This window comes from Gadus macrocephalus, chromosome 14 (genome assembly GCF_031168955.1).
Source record: "Gadus macrocephalus chromosome 14, ASM3116895v1".
Lineage (NCBI taxonomy): Eukaryota > Metazoa > Chordata > Actinopteri > Gadiformes > Gadidae > Gadus > Gadus macrocephalus.
In genome coordinates this window covers 14,959,116-14,974,063 of record NC_082395.1, presented here as the reverse complement: position 1 = coordinate 14,974,063, position 14,948 = coordinate 14,959,116, and the positions used below count along the sequence as shown (strand labels likewise).

The 14,948-nt window shown below is 41.3% G+C and overlaps 2 protein-coding genes and 1 long non-coding RNA gene across 9 annotated transcripts in view; 1 reads left to right on the top strand and 2 right to left on the bottom strand.

Moving 5' to 3' along the window:
• The window catches only part of LOC132471550 (uncharacterized), a 251,268-nt gene that overhangs the window by 2,532 nt on the left and 233,788 nt on the right, over positions 1–14,948 (bottom strand). The gene's annotated exons all lie outside the window — the stretch shown is intronic.
• Positions 2,731–5,087, bottom strand: senp8 (SUMO peptidase family member, NEDD8 specific). 2 transcript variants are annotated; one of them, XM_060071752.1, is made up of 2 exons: positions 5,025–5,087; positions 2,731–4,356 (listed from the first exon to the last, which is right to left on the bottom strand). In XM_060071752.1, the coding sequence occupies exon 2, from the start codon at positions 4,331–4,333 to the stop codon at positions 3,692–3,694; it is 642 nt and encodes a 213-aa protein (XP_059927735.1). In that variant the 5' UTR covers positions 4,334–4,356; positions 5,025–5,087; the 3' UTR covers positions 2,731–3,691. The 2 variants fall into 2 exon arrangements, with proteins under 2 accessions (XP_059927735.1, XP_059927734.1); XM_060071751.1 differs by lacking the exon at positions 5,025–5,087 and adding an exon at positions 4,714–4,925.
• Positions 5,123–14,948, top strand: part of myo9aa (myosin IXAa) — an 81,817-nt gene continuing 71,991 nt past the window's right edge. For 5 of the 6 annotated variants that reach the window (XM_060071746.1, XM_060071747.1, XM_060071748.1 and 2 more), the window contains exon 1: positions 5,134–5,472. The gene's annotated coding sequence lies outside the window, so the exon portion shown is untranslated. Of the gene's footprint in view, positions 5,473–14,948 lie in introns of all 6 variants that reach the window. The other variant, XM_060071742.1, reaches the window with a different exon arrangement.

Genomic DNA, 14,948 nt, shown 5'->3' with positions numbered 1-14,948 from the left:
TCCACTACATTAGCTCAAGGTAGCCTACTTTACTGCCGCCTAATGGGCATTGGGCTAGTTAATGAAAAAAGCTCCTTGAAAGATGACTGTTATCTGTCAAATGTTGCATTCTAAAATCACAATGAGCGCTGGATCGACTGTTCCTACATTAAAGGAGTGGCCACAGAGGAAGGCACTTTGTTAAATTCAAGCGGTCTTGCCTGCACGTTTTTTGTTCACTCAAAAAGTTTGTTCACTCAAAATTTGATTCTTTCAACCAAAAGAAAGATTTATAAACTTTAGCAACAGTCTATTTAGTATATTGTCATTTGAGGTATCTGATACTTATTCGGTATTCGTTGATTTGCCATATTCGTCTTCCAGGTTTGCTATTGCCTCCCAGATAGGACAATGCAGGGGATCCGTTATCCTTGACCTGAATGCAGGGTTGCTTTCCCTGGATTTATTTGAATGCTAAATTTACTTGTGAACGATTGCAATGAGTCTGATAAGATCTAAACACATGCGCACATGCAAAACATGAGGGAAAGCAAAAGTTTGTGGGTTTTCGACCACTTGATAATATGTTTAAGCACCTATTTGGGTAGTGTGTTCCTGTGTTGTTTTTTTTCCACTACTTCTCCTTTTCATTTTTCTAGCGCTAGTCACTTATCTCTGTTGCCATCTGTTCTTCATAAGCCTCCTGGGACCTGTTCAGACACCCCCTTTTTCTACACTTTTTCTACACGTGTCAGAAGCTTGGTATGGATTAAATCATGAGAATGGTTGTGCGTTTAGTAGGAATAATATGTGGGTAACATCCTACGTGTACGTCGCTAGTTCCTCCACTCTCCAGGAAAGGTTTTGCATGTCTGGAGGTGTCAACGATTTGAGACAGAGTACTTATCCAGAAAGGGCTTCAATGTTGGCTTTGACCCATATAACCTGATGGTACAGCCTGCCCTTTAGTAACTGTCCAAACCATGGCTTCTCATACCAGTTAGGATCAATGAGGAGGAGAAGGGGAAACACAATCTTCTTCTTCTCGTGGCTTTTTGTTCCATGTTGTTTTCACGTATACTAACAGATTTTTAATCGGACTCATTTGCATGCGAGCAGCAGGAGTAAAAGTTAAGAATATTTTTTGGGGGGGGGGGGGGGGGGGGGGGGGTTTTGTTGTATTTTTTATCAGATGTGCCAAGAAGGATGAGTCGTGCTGTTCCAGTGCTCTGGGCGGAAATTAGGAGGCTGGAGATAGACGCATGCATGCGTGCATGTGTGTTGGGGTTTGAGAAAAGGGAGTGGGATGTTCGTGTAGGTCTAACAGGATAGAGGTAGTGCTTGTGTTTGTGCTCATGCATGTATGCATTAGACTGTAAAGCAGGATCACTGTGAGGAGTAAATATAAAACACCTGGAAAAACTGTGAAGGAAACTTTGACTGCTCTGGCTGGTATCCATTACACAACACTGATTGGTAAAAACCAGTGTGTGTGCGTATGCCTGTGTTTAAAAACGTACATATCAAGTTATAAATTAGAAGTTTTACGTTAAAGGTCTGATGATAGTCTGGAATCCTTAGAGCTGTGCATAGTTGCATATCCTCCCTGCTCTGGAAACAACAAGTATTATTAGAACATACAGTATCTATTCATCCAAACAAGAAGGCCTGCCCCTCTTTAATATATCTATATGTTTATTATTATCGAAGAAGGGTCTTTTGGCGTGATCCAATAGGCCACACAACACTATTCCTCACGGCGCAGCCCCCACCCCATGACTTGGACTTTGATCAGTAGTAATCAAGCCAAGACAAGGTTTATGGTAAGTGTCATGCGTAGCGTTTTTTTTTTTACATCCATCTTAATTGTTGCTCTCCCCTGTGCAAATGGCCCCTGTGTATCCTTTCCCTCTGAGCTCAGTATCGCTAATAAACTAGGCTGCCAGAGTGGCGAGTGCCCCGGCTTTGTGTTTTTTTTTTTACGAGGACACCAGTAGATAAAACTCACCAGTCTTATTGATACAGGTGAAATATGACCAGGGGATGTAGATGAGCACCGTGAGCCAAGGGTAGCCGTGTGGAGAATGGAATCAGTCCAGCCTGGGAAGATTTAAGAGCAGCTAAGGCTCTCAGACACACAGGTTAGATGTGCGCACACATATCGTGCACAGACACACAAACACGGCCTAGCTCAAGTGTGCATCCTGGCACAATAAATGTGTTCAAAAATAACCATGCGCTGTGTTCAGTTTTTTTTAACTAGGATGGCAAATTAATAGTCTTTAAGGCTTTGAAGATGACACCACAGAAACAGACCCAGCAACTGTGTCATAATAATAGTCTCGAGGAACCAAAGACAAATGTTCACATTCCTACATGTCCCATTTTTTTTTATTTACACCCTTAAGGGTGTTTTCTTTTTATGTTCCAGTCTCTCTTAAACCATGTTGCAGAGTGAAGCAGTGTGTTAACGTCTTGGGAATGTCAGGATCACCTCACTCACACACTGACAGAAGTTTTGAATTTAAAATAGCTTTGCTTCATTCAGCCTCCTCCTGCAACCTTAAATAGAACTGGGCAAAATGGTTTGATGGAAATTCTCTGCAAATTATCTTTGGCTCCTAACTTTCTCTCACTTTTCATCAACTTATTTAAACAGTTAAATTGACTATTTGGACATGGAAGGCCAAACATTTTTCTACTTGAGTAGTTTACCTTTCTATTTATAGTTACAAAAAATCCAGTCCAAGATTTTGGGTGTATCCGTTTTATTAGGGTAGTGGTTACCATCATGGGACAACATTCTTGTGCATAAATATAATCCTTCCTTCTACACATCCACTACAGAACAGAAAAATGATAAAGGTTAAGGGCTTAGCTCCATTTTCTTTGGGAAGGCTCCTAATCCAAACCCCTGCAGTCGACCTCCAGTCCAGCGCTGAATAAAGCGTTATCTTACCTAATGTCTTTGTATGGATACACACACATTTGGAAAGCTATATGGATAGACACTTAGCAAGATGTATGCATATAGTCTCCAAGTCCGGCGAATGGAGTTTTTGGTTATATTGAACCATTGACTCAATACTCTCCATTTACATGTACCTCAAAGAAGGTATTTCACTACACTGCGCCGACTTTATAATGAAAATGTATTGGGACATCAAAAAAAAAGGGACCTCTGATCCATATTTTGACAAGATTTCCTGCAGCTTGTTGAGCCTTCATGCAATGTTATAACGATGTCATGCACAAACCAAAGAAAATAACATGATGTGATGATAAAATCGATCATCAAATATCAGACATCGGAATACCAAATGTGAAACTGATTAAAATAAGACACTATTTTTGTAAAAAATCCTTAAAAAAGGGAAATCTGAGCTGCCAAACATAAGTACCACCCTGTTGAAAATTCGTAATGTCAACCTAGTTCATTTAAAATGACCCTGAGCAATAATATATGTAAACATTTCCACATTCCCTTTAAATGCATAACATCAAGACAAGAAAGGCTTCTTCTCCACTTGGAAACCACATACTTTTTTCATTCTCCTTAAAGTAAAAGCTGTAAAGGCATGCCGGTGCATTGTTTGGATACTGTACGTTGTGTAGGTAGAGAGAGTGTGTGTATAATAGGGGTAGGGTATCCATTCTGCATTTGATAAGAATGCATTCAATGATTCTGCTATTGGGAACAGCCCGAAAAGGGTCAATCTTTAGCCAGTCGGTCGATCAACCTGCACAAGTCCCGTCTCCGCTGGGTTATGAAAGCTGGGGTAATGCTCTGCACGGGGAGGCGAACTGGGGAGCTATTCTCTTCAGCCCCCTCACACAGGACCTCTGCGTTACAGATAACGTACATTCCACAATCATAGCTGTTCTGTTGCAAGGGGCATGGCTCCTCCACAAATCGAACCTTTCCCCCGGTACCAAAGAAAGGCTCCAGCTTTCCAGCGATGCGCCTCGCGTGGAGGGAGTTGCCCCCATTCTGAGAGTCATAGTGGGCAAAGTGAGCGGCGCCATGATGGTAGACGAGCAAGCTCCAGTGGGAGCCCCCAGCGGTCTGGTTGGAGTTGTCGTTGACAGCCAGGAACACCAGACGGCGGGACGCCAGATCCAGGGGTTCCAGGAAAACGGCCAGCTCCTCTGGACAGGAAGCACACTTTATAAACTGTGTGACCTCTGGGCTAATAAATACAATGGTTTCACCCAGGCTTTTAAAGCGATCCGCGGCAAAGTACTCAAAGGCAAAACCAATGACTTGGTCATTGAGCCAATGAGGACCTTCTAATAATGTCACATCCGAGCGTCGCAGGAGGCTGTCCTGGTAGCTCAGCACAACGGGGTCCATTCTCAACAACAAGGTGTTGGCTTCTGAAAATGACACAGAATTACCTTCAGTAAGATTTGTATGAAGAGATAATGGCCTACCTAGCGGGACGAATAGATAAAACGTCAGCTATAAATAAACGCCAGTGACATCGCAAAATAGATATGTCGAATAGCAAGCTTGTAGCTTAAGGCAAAGTTGTCGCAACGCGTTTAGACTATGTTAGTATGTACTTTTTCACAATAAGTTTGATCGAAGTAGTTTATTCTAAACCAAAAGCGATACTAGCTAAGCGCCACTGCCTGTATTAATTGAATCGTATCACATAGTACATTCACTCCCACCCTCCGTCACCGAGAAAATTAATTCGAAATTATAGGCCTACGTTTAATATCACGTACCTTATACATTAATTCGAATGGAAAACACAACAAGAGGGAACAGTGTCACCCATTGCAGTATTATACGTAAAGAGGTCCATGTGACTTTATGTGACTTTACGTCAGTAGTGCATGGACAAAGTGGGACGTCCCAACTTCACTTGGATCATCTGTTTGCAAATTGTAAACCAATCACATCACTTCAGTGGAGACCACCAACGCATTCATGTCATGCGTATACGATCTTTAGCACACCACTACAATATAACAATGTTCAGAAAAAGCTACGTGCAAAGGCAACAGCACATAGTTAATAAACCTCAATGCTTTACCTTTATCGTTGAAAATGGGAGCCCTTGCCGCCGGGTATAGTTACTTCCTGTTATTGGAATTATTTCTCCGCCCAGGCTCCGCCCATGGGAGGCATGTATGCGCATTACGTGAACGCGCGTCGCCACACTGATTAGCTGCTCGGGCAAAGAGACCGATGAGTTTGCTTCGAATCCTACCGAAGAAGATAGGACTGCTTTTAAGTATTTTAAAATATAATTTATCTCGGACTACAAAATGCGTGAACTCCTCCTCCGTACTATATGTATACTTCCAGTGACCTGGACAGTATGCTGAGATAAAAGAGCCAACTAAACAATTTGTTCTTTTTGGATTACAGGACATTAAAGATACTTTTCATCAGTGTTACCAAAAGTACCCTGACCACTCTTGAGAGAAGACTCTGACGAGATTGTTATTTTACAACATTCCGTTCAGCGCTGTCTGGAGGTAAGAACGATTTTAAGTAGTCACTTATCAGCTCAGCCGTCCTCACTGGACCGCCAATGATCTTTTTAGTCTATAGTAACTAGCGGCCGATGAATTGAATCACTTGTTTTTTCTTGCACATTATTCATTTTCTTCATCCTTGAAAACTGCACACTCACTGCTGCTATAGCTGGCAACGCTAAAGGGTAGAAGGGAGGCTATCCTGAATTATCCGTTACGGGCCATTGGCGTGTATTGGGATGTGAATGCTACGAGAACTTGGAAAAGTTGCAGCTGCTGTCGCTTCATTTCACAGTTTAATATCTATCTTCATTCTTTGTCTGAATTAGAAACGGTTTCTTGACTTGTGCTGTGCTGATAAGGTAGCTGCGGTGCTCTTCATCAAACTAGAATATATTTTATCCTGTTTTTTTTGTCTCCCACGATTTTGGCTACTGGCATTGGAGGAGTGGGCTGTCCTAATATTATGGCTTTGTCGAGGCAGGGTAGTGCCTCCATCTATTGAGTGGAGTTCAGCAACGATATCTAGCCTAGTAATAACTTGGAAAAGGAGAGTCAATAATGCATGCAGCTGTACTCGAAGAGCTGGCTCTGATGAGGCGAGGAACCTGCTGAATCATGGGGGGCCTGCTACTCACTGCGCGGTAATTATTGCTCAGAATGGGACCACAAAACAACAGGCTATTCTCTCTCACTTTGTTACTGTTTCAAAAATGGCTGGTGGCATGGCTCCTCGGAGAGACCGGTTCCCCCTCACATGTGCACAGGTGAGGTGGGCCTGTCCTGCTGGAATGCGAGCTCTGAGGAGACCCAGCTGCCAGCGCAGACCTAGAGAAGGAGACGGCCCAAGTCAAGACGACTGCCAACTGCTCCCTTTTGACATTCGATAACCCCCCAGACTCGCCCTCTATTTCTGAGCCACAGGGCTTCGTTTGTGTCACTGTGTGTGTGTGTGTGTGTGTGTGTGTGTGTGTGTGTGTGTGTGTGTGTGTGTGTGTGTGTCTAAAATATATATATATATATATTTGTGGGGGGCGGGGCTGTTTGTGTGTAAAGTACCGGTGGACCTTTTTATCTGTCTATTTCTCTAACTCACTGTAAGAAGATAACAGCCACGTCATGCTGCAGTTTTATACTCCTTGACCATGAAAAATTCATCAGCACTTTAAAGTAGCCCTTGGTTTATATTTAGCGTTCCCTTCTCTAGGACAGTAATGTCTTTCTGTGGATTGACATGACCCCTTACTTTTTACTACAGTCTTCTTTGACTAACCCTAACCCTGTGAACAGAAATTGTTACACAAAGCGCATCCTAAAATAGGTCTTTCTCCAGAACCGTGTTGAATTACACTTATTTGATACGCCTTTACCGCCTGAAGTTGTTATTTCAAGAGAACTTGAGCATCGTAATCGTTTTGTTTTCTACATTTATTGCTGAAAGTGATTTGTGGGTCAAAAATATACAAACCTCTTTGACATGTTGACATCATTAATAATTCTAACTACCTTCAGTGGCCTGAGCAAGCAACCAAGCTCCTAAAATAATCTGTGCTGTTTGAACCTACATCTGACATAATTTCAAAAGAACATGGATGGTGTCAGCATCCGAATCTCTTGCTTCCTTGTACTCAGTACCACCAAGCAGAGCCTCAGGGGGCAGGAGAGAACACATCACGTGCAGCGCGGCCTCCCCCCCCCACCCCCCACACACACACACACACACACACACCAGCGACGTGAGCGCATGATGGGCTTGTGTGGGGTAATTGATTGGCATGCACATGAAGTCATTAAAGAGGAACCTGCTTGTGCTGCACCAAACAAAGCCCCCCTTTCTTTTGGTGTGCCATTATGAGGGAGGCTTTCGCCTCAAAGGCTCAGCTTCCCTGTGCTTTGCATTTCCCCTCATTAACTCTGTGCTGCCAAGAGAAGACGAGATGGGGAGGAGGCAATAGCTTGTGTTGCTTATGTTGTTATCTTATGACATAGAATGGGAGTATTTCTTCTTATCCCTTTTTAAGTTCAACCTGATTGAGCCTAATTGCAGACAAGTAACAACGGATTGGGTTAAAGGCTTTTAAAGATAAAGCCTTTTTTTAACGTTCACCATTGTTTCAGCACTACAGTGAATTCCACATCCCAATCTTGTGCTTGGGAAAGTGCAGCAGGTTTAAAAAGTCTTGTTTTTCAATCCCCTTTTGCGAGACCCTCACAGGGATTTAGCTTGTGCTGTAACAATCTCAGGAAACCGAAAGGGCATGTAGTGAAAGTGGTTCTCAAGAAATAAAATGGTAAACATAACCTGCTGCTTAAACAGTCAAATAAGCTCAGAATAATTGAATGGTCCAAACACTTTTATAAAGCCAACAGACAAAATATATGTAACGGTTGAGTTAGATAAGGGATGGGTAACTTTCATGATTAAGAGGGCCACAATTTTTCATGATCACCATCAGAGGGTCACATGACCACACACATCAACTAATCGGATATGAGAGAAGCTACTAAATAATAAAAAAATAAGGTGTGTGTGTGTGTGTGTGTGTGTGTGTTTTATATTATTATACATATATTAATTTCATATTTTCCATGCTGAAATGCTTTTTTAACATGTCTATACCTTCGTAAATGACAAATCGACACCAAGTTTGTTTTAAAAGAAACAGGAGTGATAAGTATTTCTTTCAGTCAAAGGGCTCAAATACATAATCATTCAATGATGGCACAGAACTGAAAAACAGTGGCCCAACATTAAGGGCAACAACTAGCATTATATTCCAACTGTATTATATTCAGTGCTGTTGGAGTGTAGTGGCGACGAAAGTTGAAATCTTTCATGACCTATATAGTTTCTAAGCTAACTAGACGCATGAGTTTGCCTTTGAATTATATGCTTCTCATTTTGACTGAAATGTACCGTTTTCTTGATAAAGTTTTCTGGAAAAAAATAAAATAATAATAAATACAATTTTAAATGATCTGCGGTTGGCAATCACTGAGTTAGATACAGGCCTGGAAACTTGATGTATACCCCCATTCGACTTTAAGGATGTTGGTAAGGTGGCCGAAGCACAAAAACTATTGTCTCGCATCCCAAATAGTATTAAGCATACAGATGCATTCAAGGTCTGTATTGTTAGCCATGTCTTTGAATTGGTTGCATCTAACACTGTTGATTGAGTGTATTTTTGGGTGTGACATAGGTGACTAGCTACTTTGACCTCTGATTGCCATATGGTACATGTAGTGTAGGGCCACTAATCCCAAGGCATGTGCTCTTGTGTAATAGGACAATACTGGTTGTTTTCATGTGGGTGCTTCTATTGAACTTGACTGCGGCGTCCCCAATATAGGATATAGCAGACTTTTCTTCATGGTAGCTTTATACCAATCCAGATATAAACTACTAACTTAAAACAAGCCTATATCCTATATAGGTTTGCTCATATCTTAAGGACTTATTTTGGATTTTGTCGTAACCTGTGTTGTGTCAGAATGAAGCAAGAGGGGATGAACAGAGTGGATGTACGAGGCGAGCTGACAATAGACAGACAGACATTATCTGATACGGTGGGCTAAAACACTGCCGGCTACTCCCCAACATAAGAAAGGATCGATTAGGTAGGACCTGGTAGGTCATCATTGGGAGGCAACTTCCATTGAAACAATCATGGGATTTAATAGGCCTCTGCGACTCAGCCAAGCTAAATGCATGGGTGAGGTAATTTTGGGTAATGATGTTCATAATATGCATTCCCAATATTCTCAAGATAACGTATGTTTCCAAAGTTTGATTCAATGGTGCTCATTCAAGTTAAAGTCGGGATCTTTCAGGTGATTGATTTCCATAATAATTAGACAGCTGGCTACCATGGATAGTGGGCAAAGCTGAGCTTCCATCATCTGCAGTAGGTGTGGTCAAGCCCAGGTACCAGAATCATTTTCTGATAGAAATGGCTTTAGTTTTCTGTGAGGAAGTTCATGTATCATAGTCAAATGTTCAATAATCTTTATGCATAAGAAAATATAATTTTTCGTATCTGTTTTAGACTATGGTGATGTTATTTATGTGAATGCATCTCACAGTACACTGAAACCCCTGGATGCTGTGTATTATTCTGCCCTCCGTTTTTATCACTGGGGACAATTGTGGTACATACCACTGTACTGGATGGCTGGCCAGCTTTATCTGTGAAAAGAGATGGTAGTTGGAAGATTTTTGTGTACAAATCTTTCATTGCCTTATTACCACTGTATCTCTCCTCTAATTAGCTGGAAATGCAATACCCTCAGTACCCGTTCCCAGAGCTACCTTTCCCTATATCTGCCCCGAATTAGGGAAGACAGCCTTCAGTTATAAAGCACCTTCCATTTGGAACGAGCTCCAAAAATCCTTGGAAGTTGTGTGGTTTTGTTTCACTGAGAGAATTTATTAACCTCATCTCCCTTCCAACACAATTCTCCGTCAGCGACTGTAATTAGAGGTCCGACTAAATCCGTAGGAACCCTATTGTAATCGTTCGTATTATTATTATTTATTTATTTTCCTGACAAAATCTGTCAAAGTTATTTGGCAGGCTTGTAGAACTTGTGAGTTGGGGATAAAAAGGATGGGCCAGAATTAAATATTGGTGGTGCTATAACAAGCCTTTGAAGTGCAACATACTCAACAGGCTGCCAATTCCACTAGGAAAGTGCAATATGCATGAAACTTGTTATACCATTCTTCATGATGAACAATTTTCAGAGTCTGAACCATATGGTCAGATCAAAAGCTGCATACTCGGCACACATGTTCGAGGTGAATGTTGGACTATATTGTGTGAAATTCATAGCAATAAGGCTAAAGATGGCAGAGATATCTCCATTTTAAGGTGAAATACATGCATATCTCCGATGTTTAAACGGCTCTAACATTGCGTCAAGAACACATAGGTTCGGATATAAAGGGTAGATTCCATAGTATACCCATGCCAAATTTCAAGTCGATATCTGAAAATAAAAATTGAATGCATTTGTTTGAAGTTGCCCTTCTAAACCGCGGCCTCTATTCGATGCAGGCTGGGTCTTAAAGCGGTACATACGTAATTTCGCATCATTTGTTTGACAGTGGATTTTGACACAGTATGCTTTAGAAACATGGTTGGTGATTGTTTTGATATGTTAACTTCCAGTAAACCAGTTTTTAAGGCATACAAATGCCATATTAACATACCGACCAAGCTCACCATACCACCATACCACCATGTACGGAAGACTTCTATTTCTCAAAATATACTCTAATCTGCCCATGGGAGTCTACGGTCATACGGTCATACTGTCGGTCATACGGTCTTACTGTTGGTCATATGTTCATGGTGTCGGTCATACGGTCTTACTGTCGGTCATAATGTCATAAGGTCAGTCATACAGTAGGACTCCGTCATGGTTGCTTACAACGTTGAAATTGCATTATTTACTTTATTTATTTATTTTTACCAGATGTATTAACCTTCACTGTAACCTCGGCACCATTGTAAAGGAGGTATTTTTCCCTCAATGTGTTTTCCGGAGTTAAATAAACAAAAACGAATGAATAATAAATAGAAAACTTAATCCCACATGCAGATATTGGGCTATTGTTTCTTGTTTCAAGAAACCAAGGAATAGGCCTAGTAGTACAATGAGTTTGTGAGAATGACAATAAGAATCGTAACTGATTGTATACTTAAGCATTCTTGAGCAGTCTTTCATCATATGAAAATAAGCAAAAAGTAGTTTTTGATGGAATGAATTTTACTCCCCTCAACGTCTGGAAATATCTAGAGGAAATCATGATAGAGGGCCAGTCATCACTGAAGAAAACGTAGTTGAAATTGACATGCTGCATTCACCTAGTAGAACTGTTGGGGAATTTAAAGAGACTATTATTATGACTTGACCCAGGAGTCATGTATATAATTGTTTGTATCACCTAGGTGAAGTAGCTCTTTCAGATTTCTAAATAACTTAAGAATCTTGGCTCACCTAACTGAAGACCAAAAGTACCCTTGGTTTATTTTCTCAACTGGTTGAATACAACATTGTTTGACTAAGTAGAGTAAGCTCTTTTGTTCTGTATAGTAAGTAGTACTGACTGTATTGAGAGTCATTGTTTCTCTCTAAAAGCGGTTTTACAAGATTTTAGCTCAAGATATTCCTGGATGTTACCTCATGAACTCTGCGCACCGAAGAAGATAATTTTGTTGCTCTTGAGGCATGTAGAAGGGTCTGGCAAATTATACTTTCTCTACATGACTGCAGTCTTAGAACTATCATGCATTTAATTTTACCTAACCACATTGGATATTTAAAAGTGCTTTGCTTTACTTCCCGCCTAGACTGAGAGACCATCATGAATGGAGTGTTATGCCTAACTACTGTACCTCAATGCAATATCCATCCTCATATATCCTCCTTATGAGCCTTATGGCTCTTACACTCCATTCCGACTGCCGATCGTCGGCAGGAAAGGCAGTCGGACCGTTTGTGTCATGGCCGATTCAACGTGTGCAATCGGCGGAAAAGAACCCAGACGCCGGGCTTGAGGACGGCCAATCGCACAGCACACACCGAAAAGACTCAGGTCACCGATCTCACCAGACTGTCCTACGACGGTTAATCTAGTTGGTGTGTCAGGGCCTTTATACGCAATAATGCAGATTCGGTGCATCCCGTTCCAGGTGTTTTCGTCATGAGATGAGAACAGCTGGGAACGATGTTCTTCCAACCAGATTTATCATGAAACTTGAAAGTCTGGATGGTTTCACTATGCTAATGATCTTATTCCTACTCGAATCAGAAACCCTTTTCATGTTTGTCAGCCATGTCTGATTGTTTGCTTTCACTCTGCCTTCCTATTTATAACCCGAGATGCTTCACTGGAGACATTTTCATTGAAACCATTGACAATCCAGTCATCCAAGGAGAGTCCCCTGTTGATTCAGTACACACTGCTGAGTGCAGTGTGTACTGTTAGAGAGTTAACGAACACTCACTTTAAAAGAAAGATGAAGTTCATACACCGTACTTTCCATACAGTTTACCTCATGATGCCCCCCACCGTACATTCTGCACCACCTCCTGCTGCCTCTACACTATCCTGCTCCTCTCAACCAGGTTCGAATTTCAAACATGTGCAAATGAATGTCCCCTGACCCCCCTATGTTGAAAAGGGAACGAGAGCATGAGTCTTGGTAACACTGCCCTGTAATTACCGCCTGTGTTTCTTTTCCTCCTAATGCGTTAAGCAGATGTGCATGACATCGTGTCTTAACATTGTGTGTGTGTTTGTGTGTCTTAGCATTAACTTGTATTTTTTTTGTTGATCAAAAGAAAGAAACATCAAGAAAACAAATATGAAAGAAAACACCAACAATTTGGGTGATAAAAAAAATGGCTGAGTCACTTCACGTGCACTTTGCTGCTACCTTTCTTTGGGTTCACTGCCTAGTGCCTACCTCAGTGTTCTCTGAGCTAGTGGAAATCCGACAAGCCACTCAAATCCGATTTCCTATTGATCAGGCTCAGAGGGGTTTTGCTAGTAGCACTCCGGATGTAACCTCCCATAGGGTGAAGTACTGCAGCCCTTTCTCTATTGTTCTGAAATTATTTTATAGACTGATTTGCTCTGGTGTTTGCATGCTTTCTATCTGCTTCATATTGTCAGATATTGTACATCGTTTTTTCCTCTACCTTTTATTATGCCTATTTATTTTGTTTCCATTATTAATCAGGTTTATAATGTAAATAATTCTAAATATATTACATTGGTTTAGTTCCTCCCTTAATTGCATGTAAAGATAGCAACAACATGTTTTGGGGAAATGCAAAGGGCACTAGTAGAAAATGTCTGACACAACTCGTTGTCCTCATTCTTTGCCCTCAGGGCATCAAGATATCCATGAAATGAACACCCTAGCAGTCTAATTTGATTAAACTTTACAAAGTCAAATCGACCATAAAGATGAGTGAATAGCCCCAGGCTAAAAAACAAGACCAGTGTTTTCATCGATGATCGCCAAGCAGGTCGGACCAGCAGGGGTTTGGCAGCATCTTGATCTTGGCACCAGGTTGCGTACCTAGCTAGTTACAGTCATTAACACTCATCTCCACTCAGCTGTCAAAGCAGAGATGAGTCCTCCTTGTTAATTCAGCGTGTTTGTCTGTTATTGAGCCCATGTACAAGAAGTCTCTAGGCTCCACCGCCTCCTGTACTTTCTGACTGAACAACCACCACACTCCGAGGGCCGAGGCCCCATCAGCCCCCAGAGAGTTGACCATTCTGGGAAGGAGATGGTGTCTGTGTGATAATCCGGGGCACTGATGGCTTCTAGGGATTCCCGCCTGGCTCCTCTCGTAGACAGGGTCAATTTTCTCAAAATCAGAACCCCAAAGGCATATTGTGAATAATATAGAACATTTCTAGGGGTATTAAGGGGTTCTGAAAGCAATTTTGCTTTAATGTTCCGACATAGCAACCATAGCAATCTAGTTTGGCATGCCGAACTAGAAACGGTTTGCTCTGAGTTTAGGAAATTCGGAAAGGAATAGCCATGTTCTGTCAAATTTGCATCAGTAGGCTAGTAAACATTTAATATGTGGCAACAGTAGAATAAGCGGGATAATGGACTTAACTTAACTTTGGATAGTCCAACGGTGTGTCGTCCATTATCCCTTACATAACTGAGGTGAAAAAATAGTGAAGGAACAAAATAATTGTAAGGATAACTAACATGTATTCCGATGTACCTGTACTTGTACTGGTTGTAATCTTTCTATTTTATTCAGAAAGTTGCATGGAATGTAGCACATTTTCAGAAGTTCTGCCTAGACTATCGCCTGTCTTCGTCTTTCATCTGTCCGCCCTCCCTCCCCACACACACAGACACACAGACTGCGACTGTGATACTTGGAGTATTAGCTGCTCCCATGCGGAATGTCTGTACGCTCATTATACAGATCTTGCTTATTAATTGAATTTCTTCTTAGTCTAATGGATTTCTTATAACGGATATTGGAACAATAGCCCTTTAAGAAGCCTGAAATCCAGAAGCAATTCTACCAATTCAACATGTTTGGTTCAAACAGGTTGTCAAAATAACTTACTGCAGTTTATCCTTTTAACTGCAGTTTAAAAAAATGTAAGAGCCGTGTGAAAAGTTCTGCATGCTGTTTGTTTAAGTGGTGTGTTGAAAATGATGTAAGTAACAAACCCATTTTGGGGTTTTGCTCGTGTGAGTTGCGAAATCAATTTATCATAGAAGTTTTGCACGTGCAACGTGGGCATTGTTTTTCAACATGTTTATTTCAAGCTGGCACGCATCGCTTTTTATTGAGGTCGCATTCTTTTAGACATTTTTTCTATTGGCCTATTTTGGTGATGAAATAATAGACATAGAAAAAAAAACAATGGCAGTGTTGTGATGGAGAAGCCCCCCTTTGACAAACTTCCTGTT

Bases quoted from the DNA above. Each gene is read 5' to 3' on its own strand.
- senp8 (XM_060071752.1), bottom strand. From the start codon at position 4,333: ATGGACCCCGTTGTGCTGAGCTACCAGGACAGCCTCCTGCGACGCTCG.